The following is a 16,881-nucleotide window of genomic DNA, read 5'->3' as shown; positions in this document are numbered from 1 at the left end:
GTCAAGAGTTCACGCGCATTTACCTGAACAACAGAGAGAACAGAGCAGTGTGTGTGGTGTGGAAGATTATATATTGACAGTATGAATCAACAGTGATATAAGCACGATTTTATAAACATTAATAATCATTTTAAGTTGAGACGATGAAGAGATTAGGCGTTCTAGTAACTGTAACATTGATATGTGTAGTTTTTGTAAATGGACAAAATTCTACAAATCAACAACCAGTGACTAGTGGAACATCTACACTGGGAGACGAGTCTCCTTTGGAAAAAGGAGCAAAACCTTTATATGATTTAGTGCATGGATTTTTAGACAGTGTTCAGAAAGATAATTTCATAGTAAACAATAGTGATTCAAAAATTAGTAAGTATTTTATATTTAAACCCATGTGAAGGTTTAAAAAATTTAAATGAGCCAAACAAAAGGAGGATTTGTAAGTGTATTTCTCTTCAAAAATAATCTTAGGTGTAATCTGATATTGCAGTTCAAATATCCTACCCTTTTATTTAGCAAAGGATGGGGGTTGCTGGGGTGAAGAAAGCATAGAATTTTGTTGGTATTTATGTGCCGTATTTAAGTCATTAAAACATGATGTCAGTAACAAAATACATGTATCTCTAGGTAAAACTCTACCTTAATTTTTCCAAAACATTTTAAATGTGAAAACCAGTTTGTAACATAAGGCCAACATGCCTCAATTATTGATTGAGATTGAAAAGAATTTTAGAAGAGAAAGGCCAATGAACCTTGTAAATTGTACACACGCAGAGGGAAAAAGTCATCAGTACATCATTTTTTGTATGTGAAATATCCAAATTTACATCTCACTTATCAAGGCAAGCTCATCATCAGTTATCCCAAACACATTTTGCTGCTAGTAAATAGTATCTCTACAGACTGTAGGAACTTTTCTGTGTATCTTTCAAATATGAGAATACTTGGGACTGGTTTCAGAATGATTCAGGAAATGTGCTATTTGGCTTAAAGAGACATACAGAGACATCACATTGTATGTTTTGCTGAATTCAACCAATAGTAAAGATTTGAACATTAAATACACGACATTGTTTTTATATAAAAGGATATTTTTTCCACGAAACAGCCTTCGTGTTCATTGTTCTTCACTAAATCGAAGCACGCAGACACGAAAATGTTAGCATAAATATTGAACAAGAACTGAGTGACATCTCTTACACAATTTTATCTGAAATAGTTTTTTCTTTGTGTCTCTCTGTCTATGCCTGAACTTCGTGAATAGGATGAAAGGGAAATACATTGTACAAGGTTGTCAGATTGTTGGTTTTGACAATAATACATTTTTCTATTTTAAATTTAATTGATTAGAGTGGTTGATAATTGCTCTTTGAACCAGGAAGTAGTCTTATCAGGGAAACATGTTTCTGAGTTTCAACTTCAGTAATTCTAAAAGGCAGTCGGTCAAGCGTTTTTGAGGCCAGTGTATAAGGGATAAAATGTAGCATTCCATGGATACAATTTTATTGTCCAAGTGCATTCTTCTGTGAATTTATTAGAGTAACTGAAACCTGAAGCCTGTGTTAATTTTTTTTAAAAAGGGTCCCCTTCCTTATTGTATTCATTTAATAAATATTATGATTCAGAATTAGTTGAGTCAAGTTTCTCTATGACAGAAATAGCAAAAAAAAAAAAATTGGTCATTGTTGTCAAATACATGTAGTGTAGTTTGGGTGTTTCATTTGAAATTTGTTTTGAAATATTCATCATCACATGTCTATTGTAGGTCATTGTAGTACCCAGTAGACCTTGAAAACTTTAAATATATATATTTAACAGTAACACCTTTGAGTACTGCCAGGTGAAATATGAATGAAAGTACAAATTATACCTTGGTAATTTGTTTTCTCTTATGGTATGTTCAACAATGGGACATAAAATAAGATAAGATAGTGCTCCATGTTGACTGTTCAAATCAATATTTATATCAGCCCTCACATGTATTATCTGTGATATTCACAGCATGTAGATTTCCTGGCCGCTAAATAGGAAGAGACATTTATGTGTCTACACATCACACACCTGAACGCCTTTTGTCTCGGACTGGTCTAAGGTGACCAGCTTTTATGACCCGGTTATTATGTCCCCATTTTCTCGTCTAATAATATTGTTCTCTTTAATGTTTATGCCTATTTAATTGACAAACCTTTCATGTTTATATATAGTATCAATCCATGATGTAGGTATTATATGCATTTAAGTATTTTGTCTATAACATTGATGAATTTGGTCCATGTTTGTGTGCTTGTACAGTGTATATTGATTTACGGATCAAAATACGTGTACTTTACTACTTATGCATCGTGGAAAAGAGCTTAATGATTCATGTATTAATTGATGAATAATTGAGATTTTGACAGTTTTAGAGAGTGCACTTCATTAGTTTCTGGACGTTTGTCCCTAAGGCTAAAAATACTGTGAAACTGAATTTACATGAGGTCATCAGTTGATTTTATGGGACATCTTATTTCACATATGTTAAACTGTTTGACTAACACTTTAAAGGATCAGTGATGCAAACACACACACACACCCTTGAAATCTAAAGTTAGACATATAACAAAGAAATTCATGATTTAAAAAAAAGAAATTGAAACTTCATTTTTTTTACATATATGACAGTTTTAAAATAATAATTATTTTGGTATAATTTGTGCTTGATCTCCCCAAAAAAGTGTCTTGATTGTTTTTTCGCTAATATATATTTCTTTGGAAAAAAAAACCTTTCTATTTTCTGTACGGTTTAAGAATGCATGAATGTGTAAATGATGGAAGATATTAATCTAATACATTTTACCTGATGTATATTACGATCATTTATAAATCTCTCTTAGTGGTACATGCAAGGAGACCACTTTAAATATGAACTAGTACAAAATTTCAATATAAATTTTAGTTTTACCTACATACCTAGTATGTGAAAAAAAAAACAATGATCATAATTGATGCATAATAATGATATTTTTCATAGTCAAAAAATTTTCATTAACATCAGAGAGAAGTTGCCACATGCAGTTCCATTAAAAATGTTTTTTGATATGAATTCCATATTTTTGTTGAAAGATAGAGAAATAAAATGTTTGATTGCTTGTATCATTAGGAAGCGCACTTCTTATAAAACTTTATTTCTCCTTCACAATTTATGTCCAATCACTTATAAACTTAAGGATTGAAGTGAAATCAACAAGAAGACACGCACGTTTAATGACTTCATCTTTAGTGTTTTACGCCAATCTTACAAGAAGTTGAAGTGATTTGTAATTTGTAAGCACTTAGTGTCTTTTATTTAACCTTTCATTGTTTTTATCGAAGTGTGCACATTGTGGTTTAAGTATTACGGAAGCTGTTTGTGGGAAATGATTACGCTATTTGGTTAAAGCAAAGTACATATGTTTTTCTCCTTTGTTTTCTTTATACACGGGTTAAGAGAGATTTTCTTTTTCCATTACAAAGAAACCGTATCCAGGTACAAGGTGTCTGTTTGAAAAGAATGCCTGAGTTTCACATTTTCTTTGTGTTACAGATAGAAAATGAGATAGCTCTGACAAAAATCAGACACCAATTTTGTCATGGCCTGGGGATATTTACGTACTGTAGTGTATGAAAGTATCCATTTGAAACGGATTAAGAGATATAACTTTAATTACGTCATGACTCCTCTTTTTATAATGTTGAAACTTACGAAATCAAGTTAAAAACATTGAAATTTTTAAGACCTTTATTGAAATTTTACATACGAAAATTTTACAAATTATTTTCATTGTTTATGTGAAAAACTTGATCTCTTCCAAAATCAAAATGGAAAAATCGATTGATCTGAAAAGAATTTTAATACATGAATAATTTTTTTTTTTTTTTGAGAAGTATGTGTACATGTAATCATAATGTATTACAGAATTACTTCTGACTAAGTTTCAAACTCCAATAACTTAACTGGTATATCGATGTTCATATGAAGTGTTGTGGTTGGGATTGACTTTTCTTTCTGTGACATTTTTTGACCCGTTATCTTACAAAATAACAAGATATTACAAATTGTACCAAAAGGAAATACTATATACAATGTATGAGTAATTTATGATGTCAAACACAAACAATTCTTATGTGGACAGAGTCATTCTGTGTGTACAATGTACGTGTGAAGAGCTTAGTATCCTATTTCCTTATGTAAAAAATACAATGTAGTTTATTATACTTTATATGAGTCAAAAATAGGGCAGCATAAATATATTTTTTGGATCAAGAAACTTGATACAGATGTACTCTGTATGAAAGAACTTTTACACAGAATTTTGTGATTGATATAAGCTGATGGCTAATCTTTGTCTACAAAGCTTTTTTATCAGTTCATTTTTGTACAAAACATAAACATTGGAAGAGATTACTTTCTAAAAAGTTCTTTCTAAGAGAGAGAGAGTTCATCTTCTCTCAAGAAAATGCTCTAGTGGGAACTTATATAATTTCAGTGTAGAATATTTAGTGTATGAATTTATGGCAAATGTCGCAAGGATAAACTAAGTACATATACTAGTATTAGAATGCACCAGAGTGCATTAAGATGACAAGAGTATCTTGAAACTTGTACAGTACTGCTGGTGCATAATATTGCACATTACATTAATGAGGAGGTGCTTATAAACTACTTAGTGAAGATGAATTTATCGTGGTATGTCTAATGATATCAACCAAAGTCTCAGTTTATCTAGCCATTTTTACACTTCCTTCTCTAGTTCCGCTGGAAGAGGAAATTTTTAAGTCCATTAAATTTTTAAGTCCATTAAATTCTGATTACCCCAGCAGTCATACATAATCCAAATGTGATAATTTATTTTATCAATACCAAAATTATACCCTTTTTTTATGTAATAACTTATTAACACGTAATATTGGAGGATGTAAGACTGCAGTTCCCATGAAATGAATTTTATTACCGGTAGTGTTTCAAAAAGAAAACTCGTGGGAAATTTGAAATAAATGTAATTGTTTTATTGCGTGATGTTGAATGTAAAAGGCAACATATTATAAATGAACCTGTTTTGATGAACTTGACTAGACATTAAAGAAGTATATAGCATATATTTTTATAGTTTCCCAAAAGAGAGGGAGAGAGAGATTTAGAGATCTACATGTAATTCAGTTAGCTGTTGGTGAATTCTCTGTGGAGTTGGTATAGTGTTTCTGTAAATTGGTATGGAGACTGGGTTATCAGCTGACTTGATAAGGGCTCCTATTCCAGTTGGCTATTTCAGTTGGAAAATATAGCAAAGATAAGACAATATGTATTGATTACCTATAGTAACAACCTACCTGGCATTACACCTGTGTATTGCTTTAGCCTTTTGCTACGTATCGATCGCCATCTTCTGTACAGATATATTGTGCGCTTTGTTTTTGCAATTAGGAGATTTCTGTTCCTAATTAGCTGTTCTTAATGTTATGAATCTTTCTTCAGTCTCCCATATCTTTGAAATAACCAGATTCATTAGGTTTAAAAATTCATAACTTGTTTACCAGGGGGAAAATGATAAAGTCAGGGTTTATTTATCGCTGCTTTCAGACTTGTTTCTCTGTATATGATTTTATAATTACACCAAAGATTTTTACTCTAATGCTAATTCAATATAAAAGATGAGATGTACGTAATACTTCAATAATGAGTGCCTTTTTTTTCTTTATTTTCTCCATTTTGAAAATGGGAAGCCTCATACTTAAAGTGCATCTTCTAGTGCATTTTGAATAAAATAAGTTTTATTTGTTTGACTTAGCAAGGTGTTTCCGAGTTGTCAACAGATAGCATGGAGAGATATGAGCTTCTTGTCTGCAAATATACTTGTTTTGATCCTAAGCTTTGCTTAAAAAAAAAAGCATTTATCTTAACAAATTTGTAGCCTGGTTTCCTAAATATTTTTTCAACAAACTGATATGATTTACTTGATACTGAACATTAACCGTACTTGTTTCACAAAATTTGAAAATGCGAGACATCTATGACTTGAGTATATTTCCAAAATATATTTAATATGTAGAGGTGACATGTATGTACTTAGATTCAAGGAAGATAAAACTTCAAATGCACACTAGAATTCATACCAAAGTACAGACCGACAGTTAATAGTATATATACTATACATTGTAAATCAAAAAGCCGAGGATATATTAGCAGATTATAGTATTCTTCACATCTTTCTTCCTTGCATTAAGTGGTATTGCAAACGCAGATAACCATAAGCAGTAAATGTGACAAATGGCTAAGATATATGAGCCACTCTGAAGACTTCACTTACTTTACAGAATTATTGTTTAACCATGTTATCTTGATCTTGTGTAGATAAGCATTATCTTCCTGGTTCACTGTACTGCACTGGACTGGTTTATATACAAGATTCTAGGAACTCTGCATTATGCTCTTTGCATGTTATAATTATATCTGTTAGTTGATCTGTCACAGATAGGGGTCAGTAACCTTGTACATGTAATGTCTATATGATTGAAAAAGATGGAAAAAATTTCATACTTGTGACTTTTTTTTTAATGAGACCAAAAAAAAAGCATTTATTTAAATAAAGATGGTGGACCTTGTCATATTTCTATTCTTTCAATACAAATATACAGACAATTGTGAATGAGAAACATTTGTCGATATACTTTTTCAATCAAGATTCAAGCAAAAGGCTCAGTATATTTATTTTGAGTTGATGAATCTAAGGTCCAGTAATCAACTTTCATGGTCTTATATACAAATTGGTCATAGTCTTACAAATTTCTGACATGCTGTATATCTGAATCTGCAATTGTACATGTATATGCGTAGTTTTTACAGTAATGGTTATATATTCATTAATTAATGATAAAGATATGTCATAAAAGCTATCTCTAACAATTTCTCTTTTTTTCCAGATTATAATGAAATCCAGACTTTTATAACAAATGGTACCCTCTCAAAGTTAGCTGACCGATGGCAGGATGTAAGTACATGTAATATTACTGATGAAAAATTTATTTACTATTAAATTAAGGAGGAGAACTTAGGTTTAGTTTAGGGATTTACCATTACGATAAAACTCCACTATAATGAAGTCACTTGGACCCATGAAATTACTTTGCTATATCTGTATTTCATTATATCCATAAAGGAATTCATGAAATTTATGTATCTAGGTTGTTTATGGTGTATTTTGTTGCCATGACAATGGAAATAATATTTTTCTAATCATTTTTTGAAACTACTCAATACCCGCTTTCTGAACATATTTAGGTACATTCATTGGTATATTCAAAGATTTCAGAAATATTCTAAAAATGCATTGAAATCTTGATATCAATTTCTCTAGAAATGCTTAAAATCTTTGCCATGAAAGGGGTTAAAGAATGATAATCTAGATTTTTATTTTCTATTTTCCAGATGGTGTCAGTATTTGGTGGCTATGCAGCCTGTGTTGTGTTTGGGTTGCTGTTTGCCATCTTTATGCCCGTCATCGGTCTCTTCTTTTGTTGCTGCTATTGTTGCTGCAAAAGATGCGGGAAGGCACGAGAAAAATCAGATCCAAAATCAGCTGGTTGCAAACGTGCAACATTTTGTCTCTTTTTAGCAATTTTTGCAACAATGATGCTGTAAGTCTTTTCATACCCCACACAACAAGTTGTCACTTGTGTGAGTCAGTCAGTGTGTCAGTCAGATTGAGTCCTGTTTTTTTGTCAGCGCAACTCCTCATAAACCGCAGCACAGAATTTCGTCAAACTTTGCAGATATTTAGGACACAATGTGTAAATATACATATTACTAGGAAATTCCGATTCCTTTATTGTTCTGGGAATTTCCGCACTTTTCAACTCAGATTTTTGGCCATAACTTGAATATACAGATAAACAGTTTGTCAGTGCAACTCCTCATAAATCACTGCACAAAATTTCGTCAAACTTTGCAGATACATGTATTTAGGATACAATGTGTAGATGTGCATATTACTAGGAAATTTCGATTCCTTTATTTTTTCCAAAAATTTTTTTCAACTTACCGGGTAGATTTATGACCATATCTTGAACAGGTCGAGACCACTACCTTATATGGAAGGCAATTTTCAACACGTGACGATGTCTTCGTCACACCCGTTCTCCAATCCAGTGAATGAGTCCCAAAGCATGACAGTCTACTACGTGTTTACGATTCAATGGCGACACGTGGTTTTCATCGTTTTACTGCACAATATTTAATTCGTCACTGCAAAAACTGTAGAGCTTCTTTATCACTTTATAAGACTGAAATTGAAAGACTATATTCTAAAGACATTGCTCCATGCTCACATTTAATATTGGAGTTGTTTTAAATGATTAATAGTTGCTTCGAATACCGTACAAACGCTTTGACGTTTGCATGTACATAAAACACTTTCTGATAATATTGAGGGGTTAAATAATAATTGGACACCTTCTCCTGCCATCTAAAACCCAGGACCTATATACTACCTGCTAAAACTATGTACACGTATATCACGTGAAAAAAACTCAGTGTTTTATCAACACGATAGCACCTACGTCTCTTTGAACAATGGTTTAGACCGATGTATTATAAGTTGATATAAGGTTTCATAAAGCAAATTTTGTAAATGTGAGCATAGAAATGAAAGATTATACATCATTTTAAATATTTCTTTCACAAATCTCAAAAAAGAATAGAAAAAATAAAATTCCAAGGGACAATTCAAGTTGCCCTTTATTTTCAACACAGCTGGGTACAGTGGACCTTCAGATATCCGGACGCCAGATATCCGGATGCTTCAGTATCTGGACGATTTTTCTTCGGAACGAAATTTTTAAATGTTATTCTGTCTTGTTTAACTGGTGATTCAGATATCCGGATGCTTCATATATCCGGACAAATTGACTGGGAACCAAAGCGTCCGGATAAATGAGGGTCCACTGTACTTGTAGTAGCCCACAATGCATCGCGGCTCATTCAGCAGTAGGTAAAGTAAACAGATAGCTAATTTACATGCAAATATATGCTTAAGTCAGAAAATCTAGTGGTCTCGACCTGTTGCATATAGAGGTGAACAGTTTGTCAGTGCGACTCCTCATAAACTACTGCACAGAATTTGCTCAAACTTTTTAGATATTTAGGACACTATGTGTAGATATGCATATTACCAGGAAATTCCGATTCCTTTATTTTTTCTGAGAATTTCAGCACTTCGAGTTTTTGGGGAGCATGGGGATGTTTCTTAGGGGGAAAAGCATCAAAATATATTTTTTTGATTGTCATTGTAGTTAGTGTTTTTAGCTCACCTGAGCTGAAAGCTCAAGTGAGCTTTTCTGATCACCCGTTGTCCGTCCGTCCATCTGTCTGTCTAGCTGTCCATCCGTCCGTCTGTAAACTTTTCACATTTTCAACTTCTTCTCAAGAACCACTGGCCAATTTTAACCAAACTTCGTTCAAAGCCTACTTGGGTGAAGGGGAATTTAAATTGTTAAAATGAAGGGCCAAATCCCCTCACAAGGGGAGATAATCAAGAAAAGACAAAAATAGGGTGGGGTCATTAAAAAATCTTCTTCTGAAGAACCACTAGGCCAGAAAAGCTGAATCTTATGTGGAATCATCCTGGGGTAGTGTAGATTCTAAAATGTTCAAATCATGACCCCCAGGGGTAGGGCGGGGCCACAATAGGGAATCCTATATGAAGTTTTTCATAGAAATATATAGGAAAAAACTTTAAAAATCTTCTTCTTAAGAACCACTGGGCCAGAAAAGCTGAAACTTGTGTGGAAGCATCCTGGGATAGTGTAGATTCTAAATTATTCAAATCATGGCCCCTGGGGGTAGGGCATTGTCACAATTTGTATTATAAAGGGTGGAAATTTGTTAAAAAACAGCATGACAAAAGTTTGTCAGGTGAGCGATGTGGTCCATTGGCCTCTTGTTTTTAAAATGGGTTATTTATTATCATTTCAATATTCTTAAACAGGACTGGTGCTATTGTGGCCATTATTTCAAATGAAGTCCTTCATACCAAGTTACAGAACTCAGACCAGCGAGGTCCTGTACAATATATGAAATCAGGATTATCTGAATTAGCAGATTATGCAGCACAGACCACAAAGGTAAAGTTATTTAGTTCACTATCTTTGGATCATCTTTAAATAAGGATTATCTGAATTAGCACTTTATGCAACAATATATGAAATATAAATAAAATCAGAAGGTACTTTATTTAACTTTAAAAAAGAAATAGCAAATGTTTAACTTTGATTATGATTTTTGTGCTGGTCAAAATTCATAAGCTATGCTCTACCCTTTTATTTGCTTCTCTAGGACTTGAACAGTAAAACAACAACTCAAGTTACAAGCACTGTGAACCGGATTGTGTCATCAATTAAAGGTGAAATGTGATAAACTATATTACAGTAAAACATGCTTATAAGATACTAGATAGAATGTTCTATCGTTAAAATGATATTGTCCTACGGACCCGGTTTAACGATAGAATTCGTTCCGTGTATTCGTAGTGTAGCAGAAAGAAACACGGGCGATAACTCGCATAGTGCATTTACTTGGAACAATCTAGAGAGTTCCGAATGTAAACGTGGCCGGTAATTTGAATCGCGAGAAAAACGTTGAGAAAATTAATTGGATTTTCGTATTTATATGGATTATTTTTTGGGATAAAAGGCATAAGCAATCTCAAGAAGGTTTGTTTTGGTTATTTTGGTAGTTATTCCCAGTGCAAATCATTTTATATTCTTCAAAATCGTTTCGGAGCGGATCCGCTCCGATTTGCTACATTACAAGTATATGGGACGTATTCTAACTGTGGTGAGGGCCTGTGTGAGGGCCTGTACCGAGACACAGTTAGATTATTCTAACTAATAAGATACTGCCAGGGATGTACAATTTTGCTTTGTAACAGACATAATTCAATTCATTTATATTGTTTGAATATACGTGTACACACAATATTTCAATGCCATGTGGAATGAAAATCACATTGCTGTATGCATCAATTTCTTATAAGTCAAGTGTATTCCCTATAATCATGTTTTACTGTAATTTGTTGGCAAGATCATGGTAAAAATTTTATTCTTTGCTTACAATACGTGTAAATCTTAAACTATCAGCTACCTAACATGGAGGAAAGAAAAATATCTAATTAAATTTTCCTTTTATGTTAAATTTTCTTTTGATAATTGATTCAGCTGTTTTATCTTTGTATTTAATCTTGATTATTAATTAACACATTTTAGAGTCAGCAAACACTACAGTTGAGGAAGTTTTAAAGTTGATCAACGCAGACTCCCTGTTAAACCAAACAGAAGGCCTAGGAAAAGGTGAGTTTTGTTTGCTGGTTATATTTTAATTTCCAAGAAACATTTAGTTTAATTCTTGTGCTCGAAGCTAAATATTCCTTTGACTTTGATGGACTGCAATTAATTACTTAAATGTTGAATAATATTATTGACTAAACATCTTCGCAAAAAGAAAATATTCAAAACATAAAGTTTACATATGATTGCATTACCAATAGGCATACTTAAAAAATGGGTACAATATCTTTGGTCTAAAACAAGAAAAAAATGCAGAATAAAATCTGTGTGTACAGAGAAAATACTAATTTGGAAAAAAAAACATTATTTGTATTTTCACTCTAGTAAAGGTTAATAAAATATCTTTTGTAGATGCAACCAATGTATTTAATGCCTTAGTTGATGTAAACAGAACATTAGCAGACCTTAGGGAGTATAAAACGAATGTTCTTGATCAAAAAGTCAAGGATATCAATGATAACATTACTAGAACATGTTCAAATAATAGTGTTACTTCTTCTAATTGTCCAACGCTGGAGGGAGTGAACCAGAATTTTACTGCGGTAATTTAATAGTTTATTTTCTTACATATGTATACTGTATACAGGGTATTTTTTGTCCTGTGTTATTTTCGCCTTTTCACACTTGCAAACAATTTTGCTTCGTTTTGAATTCGCCCAGTCATAGTTTTGTTTAAGAAATTATTCCATATTCCTTGAATTCGCCCCATTTTAAATTCGATCAAATTAGGATAGGGCGAAAGGGGGCGCAAATAAAACGGGGGGGGGGGGGGGAATTTCCCTGTATACAGTAGCACAACATCCAATACTGTCATTTCAGTGGCATTCTTGACATGGTCATTTGTGCCCTAAATTCCAGCTGATAAGGAAATTACTTTGATCTTTATACAGATATGCATTTATCACAAAAAAGAAAAGAAATCACATTATAAATATTTTTTTTACTTTTCTCTATTCATAAAAAGCAAAAAAAAAAAAATGTGTTTATTTTTTAATTTTTGAAAATGTAATATGATACTATCCCCCTTTTTATTGTTGATTTCCTTGATGTATCCTTCTTCACATATAAGTGATACATGCTTATATAGTTATAATGTATGTAGCTAAAATGAGTAATAGATATTTTATTGTTCTTAACACAAATATTTTTGGTCAAATTGAAGTATGGTACATGTAATTGTATTACCCAGTACTTATATTCAGACTCTTTGGATTAATAGTTGAACTTCTGTAAAATTGTCATGAATGCCATGTACAATTGACTTGAAATCTTTAAATCCTGTTTTGTGAAAAAATTGTTTAATGTAAGAAAATGATGTTTTTACAGTTGACAGATCTGGACAAAGAATTAAAAAAAGTGAATGAGTCTCTAAACATAACATCCTTAACCAGTCAGGTAATTTCATATAAACTGTATTACATTGTCCATATTGTTACATGTATTTATTGAATAAGTTTTCTTAAAGAGTTATTGGCAGTGATATTTTGTACAGTATTTACATGTCGGTCATTATGGGACAATTCCAATGTTTTCCTCTTCTTTTCAAATATTTGTAATCTTTCATTTACTGGTAATTATGTGTAGCACTCAGTATTAATGTGATATACATTTACAGTGTATATGATTTCCTCTTTTATTTCTGTTCACATGTAGGCAAGAAACGAGTTCAACAATGTTGTCCAAGGAGTCAAAAGTTCAATCAATGACTCAATAGCAGGTATTTATTTTAAAAATTGTAAAATGTTGTTAATGCGTAAAGTTCATAAAGATAAACATCTAGGTTAGCCCAATAAGCATTATTTTTCAAATGATGCAATCCCATGCAAATGACTAGATAGTACTAGATAGCCAGTTGCTAGACTCTACAGGTACATGCAACCTAGTTTGCATAGAAAAGGTAATTCTTTCTAGGATAAAAATAAAAGCATTGGTAATAGAGCATTGTTTCCAACTTGGAGGTACATTTGTAAATTTATTACTTTTAGAAAAGAATTAATATTGTGTTTTTAGAGGCTTCGAATAAAGCAGAGAGTATAAAAACTACATTAGAAAAAGAGATTTCCAAATTAACTGGAACAACTGAAAATTTTGTAAGTATAAATTATTCTTTATTTGCTAAAAAAAATTTTTAATTGAGGAAAAATGATTGAATGCATGTGCATGGTTGTATATTATACATTTGTACATTAAAAAAAAACAACAAATTTTCATTAAGGCTGATGACTTACGGAACACAACTTTCAAAGAAATTGACAAAGTAGATGGATATCTAAAGGATTATGCTGATTATGTGTAAGTATCAACTGAAGAAATTCAGGTTAGAAAAAATATTTTTTAATGGTCTGTTGTATGGTAAGTCTGCTTTGAAAGTTTTTTTTGTACAGAGTAATTTTATGCTTTAGATTGCATGGAGAAATTGGTCTGTCCCTTGTCATTTTTTTGAACATAAGTTCTTAACTATGTATCTCTTTAGATGGTATGATAACTATAATTATTTTAGCATCCATATCTTACTATTTCTTTAGATGGTATGGAGGTATTGGTCTGCCCTGTGTCATCGTTTTGACGTCAGTGCTGTACTACCTGGGAATCATGTTTGGTTTGTGTGGACAGAGACCTGGACATGGTGCTCCCTGCTGTAACAGAGGAACCGGCTCTAACTTCTTAGTCAGGTTTGTGTTTGACTGAGCTGTAGTGTTTGTGCTATCATAAAGTCCCTCATATACATACAAGGGGTTATCAAAAAGTTTGTGGACTAGCCCCATAAAATTAAAACCGCTTTAGGCACATCAATGAATTTTAAAATATCCAGTTTGCATCATCTTTTCTATCTAAAGAATAAACCATAAATCATAAATTTTATTTTTTAAGAAATTAGTAATGTTTTTGTAAGCAGTGGTATGTCCAGGTGGCGCAACTTTTGCGACTTATGTGTAACTGAGAAAAACTCTTTTGATATGAACATTTGACATCCAAAAATCCCGTTAATTCAGGTATGAATCGGTACACAATTGTTCCATAAAATATAAAATTTTCACTTCATTCTGGAAGTTCTATGAAATTTATGGTAAATTCAACATGGAATGTCCAAACAAATGAGGCCTTGAAAATGACATCAAAAGGGGGAAGGGGCTTCCTTTTCTAACATTCTATAAAGTTTTGCCCCCTGAAAAACGGGTATAGACCTAAGAAATGTTTAAACTGCTACAGAGAAATAACATGCATCCAGAGTAGTTGTCTTTTAATGTCAAAATAGATTCAGAGAGAAAGGGATGCACAGTTAATGTTGATATGTAGTCAAGGTGTGAAAAATCAATAACGTCAAAAAATGACATTGATCATGTGTTGTAGATATTGAACTCCCCAAAGCAAAATATGCTGGCACAATCAAGCGAGGATCTCTCCCAATGTATAAATCCATTCAGAATATTATATTCATTGAAAGCCGCTGTTCATGTCAGACAAAGTAAAGTCATATAAGCAAGGCGGGTGTAAGTCCTTACTCAGCTCCAGGGAATCTCATCAAAATAAGTGTATGGGGTAGAAGAAGCAGACATTGAAAAACAGTGACGTTGACGGACGTCATGAAAATAAACAACAACAGCGCTGGGTGATCATATAATGTCGTTTTTTATTTTATGAAAATTTGGCAAATAATGAATGTATCAGGCTAAAATTTTCAACATTTCTTTGTTTTTTGTTGTTTTATGTACTGTATAAATTTTGAAAGCACAGACTACATAGTACTAATTTTATAGCCTCAGTCCACGAACTTTTTGATAACCCCTGGTATATGATGTCATTCATTTGCATGTACATGTACATCTATGTTAGTGGTACATGTACATGTATTATCCTCTAATAATAAAGTCACAAAAAATTTAATTACATTGGAATCAATTTACTAGTAATTTGTGGAAGCAAATTTTGGTTGATTAATTGTTTTATAAATTCAAATTCATATAGAATATTTCATGGACAAAAAGACCATTATGAATAATTTACCTTGTACAGTATTAAAGTACCAGTACAGTGTACAGGTATTTGTTGACATAAATTAAGTTTTGAGTAAGTGATACCCAAGAAAATTGAATTTTCCTGAAATACAATGATTCAACAGAATTCAGGACTCTATAAGTTTTAAGAACCCAGTATATTGTACATCCATACTGTGAAATCACCAATTTTCCGGAAGGGGGGGGGGGGGTGGGTAATTTTCATTGTTTTCGAGGTATGGAGACACTCTCATATTCATGACCAACTCAAAATGTTAATTTTCAAATGTATTGCTAATCAACACTTCTCCAACCAAAAAATCAATTCCCAACAAACTAATATTTCTTTCTCAAACCTAGAAGATTTGACCCCACAAAAATATTTGATTTTACAGTATTTAAATGGTACATTTTTACTCAACAATGAATAAGATGCCATAATTGATAGGATTCTTTTTTTGTAATAGTGGAGTGGTGTGGACGTACCTTCTCTACTGGCTGGTGATGTATATAGTTCTGATCCTCTTCCTGATCGGGGGACCATTATATACAAATGTCTGCCGCAACTTAAATCAGGGAGTAGAGCATGTACAGGTAAGCATTGCTTAGAAATTTTGGAAAATGTTTTCAGGAACATCTAAAAATCATTTTTTATACCTGCATCCAGGTAGATTGAGAAATATCTTCTTTTGTACTACATGTATGATAATTAGTTTGTTACATTAAGGATCATTTTAATATAATTTCATTGTATTATTCATCTACAGTGTATCTTGACCTAACATGTGTCAGTGTTATACATGTATATGCACTAACTTGACTAAGTATAAGTTATATTTATTGTTTCAGGACTTTGAACCAATACTAAAAGATGTTGGGATTGATGTGAAAAAGATGTTAAATTACAGCTCCTCTTCAAATTTCTCTATTGGAAACGCTTTGAAGTAAGTTTTTTAGCAGGGAACATGAACAATGCAAAACTTTGATATTCATGTTCTCTGCAGTTTTCTTCTAAACCCTTGCAGATATTGAGCTGATTTTTGGAATGTGAATGTATCTTTATGAGATATAGATCAAATTTGTATTTCGTTCTGCTTCAGTGAGTTTTGGAGGAATTACAACCTTTTCAGTCTTTAAGGGTTTTCCACAGTTTTTTTTCTTAATAATTGCAGATATTCAGTTGAAATTATGGTATGTGACTTATCCTTGATGAGTCAAAGATCATGATTGTGTTTCTTTCCAATGATTTTTAGCTCTTTTTGAGCTTTTCTGATCAAAATTTGTCCGTCGTCTGTCGTTGTCGTTGTTGTTGTTGTTGTTGTCGTCGTCGTCGTTGTAAACTTTTCACATTTTCATCTTCTCCTCAAGAACCACTGGGCCAATTTCAACCAAACTTGGTACAAAGTATCCTTGGGTGAAGGGGATTCAAGTTTGTTCAAATGAAGGGCCACACCCTTATCCAAGGGGAGATAATCATGAATTTATAAAAAAATAATTGCATTTTAAAAAAATCTTCTTCTCCAGAACCACTGGG

At 32.3% G+C, this 16,881-nt stretch overlaps 1 protein-coding gene across 1 annotated transcript in view; it reads left to right on the top strand.

The window, feature by feature from the left end:
- LOC134251950 (prominin-1-A-like) overlaps window positions 1-16,881 on the top strand; it is a 34,298-nt gene continuing 17,417 nt past the window's right edge. Inside the window, exons 1-14 of the mRNA XM_062734366.1 lie at window positions 1-366; window positions 6,934-7,001; window positions 7,439-7,647; window positions 9,996-10,131; window positions 10,343-10,409; window positions 11,272-11,355; window positions 11,704-11,894; window positions 12,679-12,747; window positions 13,006-13,069; window positions 13,363-13,442; window positions 13,568-13,644; window positions 13,878-14,024; window positions 15,815-15,941; window positions 16,197-16,291. Of these exons, the coding sequence (XP_062590350.1) occupies window positions 144-366; window positions 6,934-7,001; window positions 7,439-7,647; window positions 9,996-10,131; window positions 10,343-10,409; window positions 11,272-11,355; window positions 11,704-11,894; window positions 12,679-12,747; window positions 13,006-13,069; window positions 13,363-13,442; window positions 13,568-13,644; window positions 13,878-14,024; window positions 15,815-15,941; window positions 16,197-16,291 (1,637 nt within the window). The 5' untranslated portion in view covers window positions 1-143. The remainder of the gene's footprint in view (window positions 367-6,933; window positions 7,002-7,438; window positions 7,648-9,995; window positions 10,132-10,342; window positions 10,410-11,271; window positions 11,356-11,703; window positions 11,895-12,678; window positions 12,748-13,005; window positions 13,070-13,362; window positions 13,443-13,567; window positions 13,645-13,877; window positions 14,025-15,814; window positions 15,942-16,196; window positions 16,292-16,881) is intronic.

This window comes from Saccostrea cucullata, unplaced genomic scaffold (genome assembly GCF_032062105.1).
Source record: "Saccostrea cucullata isolate Sc308-1 unplaced genomic scaffold, CSIRO_AGI_Scuc_v1 ctg4254, whole genome shotgun sequence".
NCBI lineage: Eukaryota > Metazoa > Mollusca > Bivalvia > Ostreida > Ostreidae > Saccostrea > Saccostrea cuccullata.
This window is presented reverse-complemented; position numbering and strand designations above follow the sequence as displayed.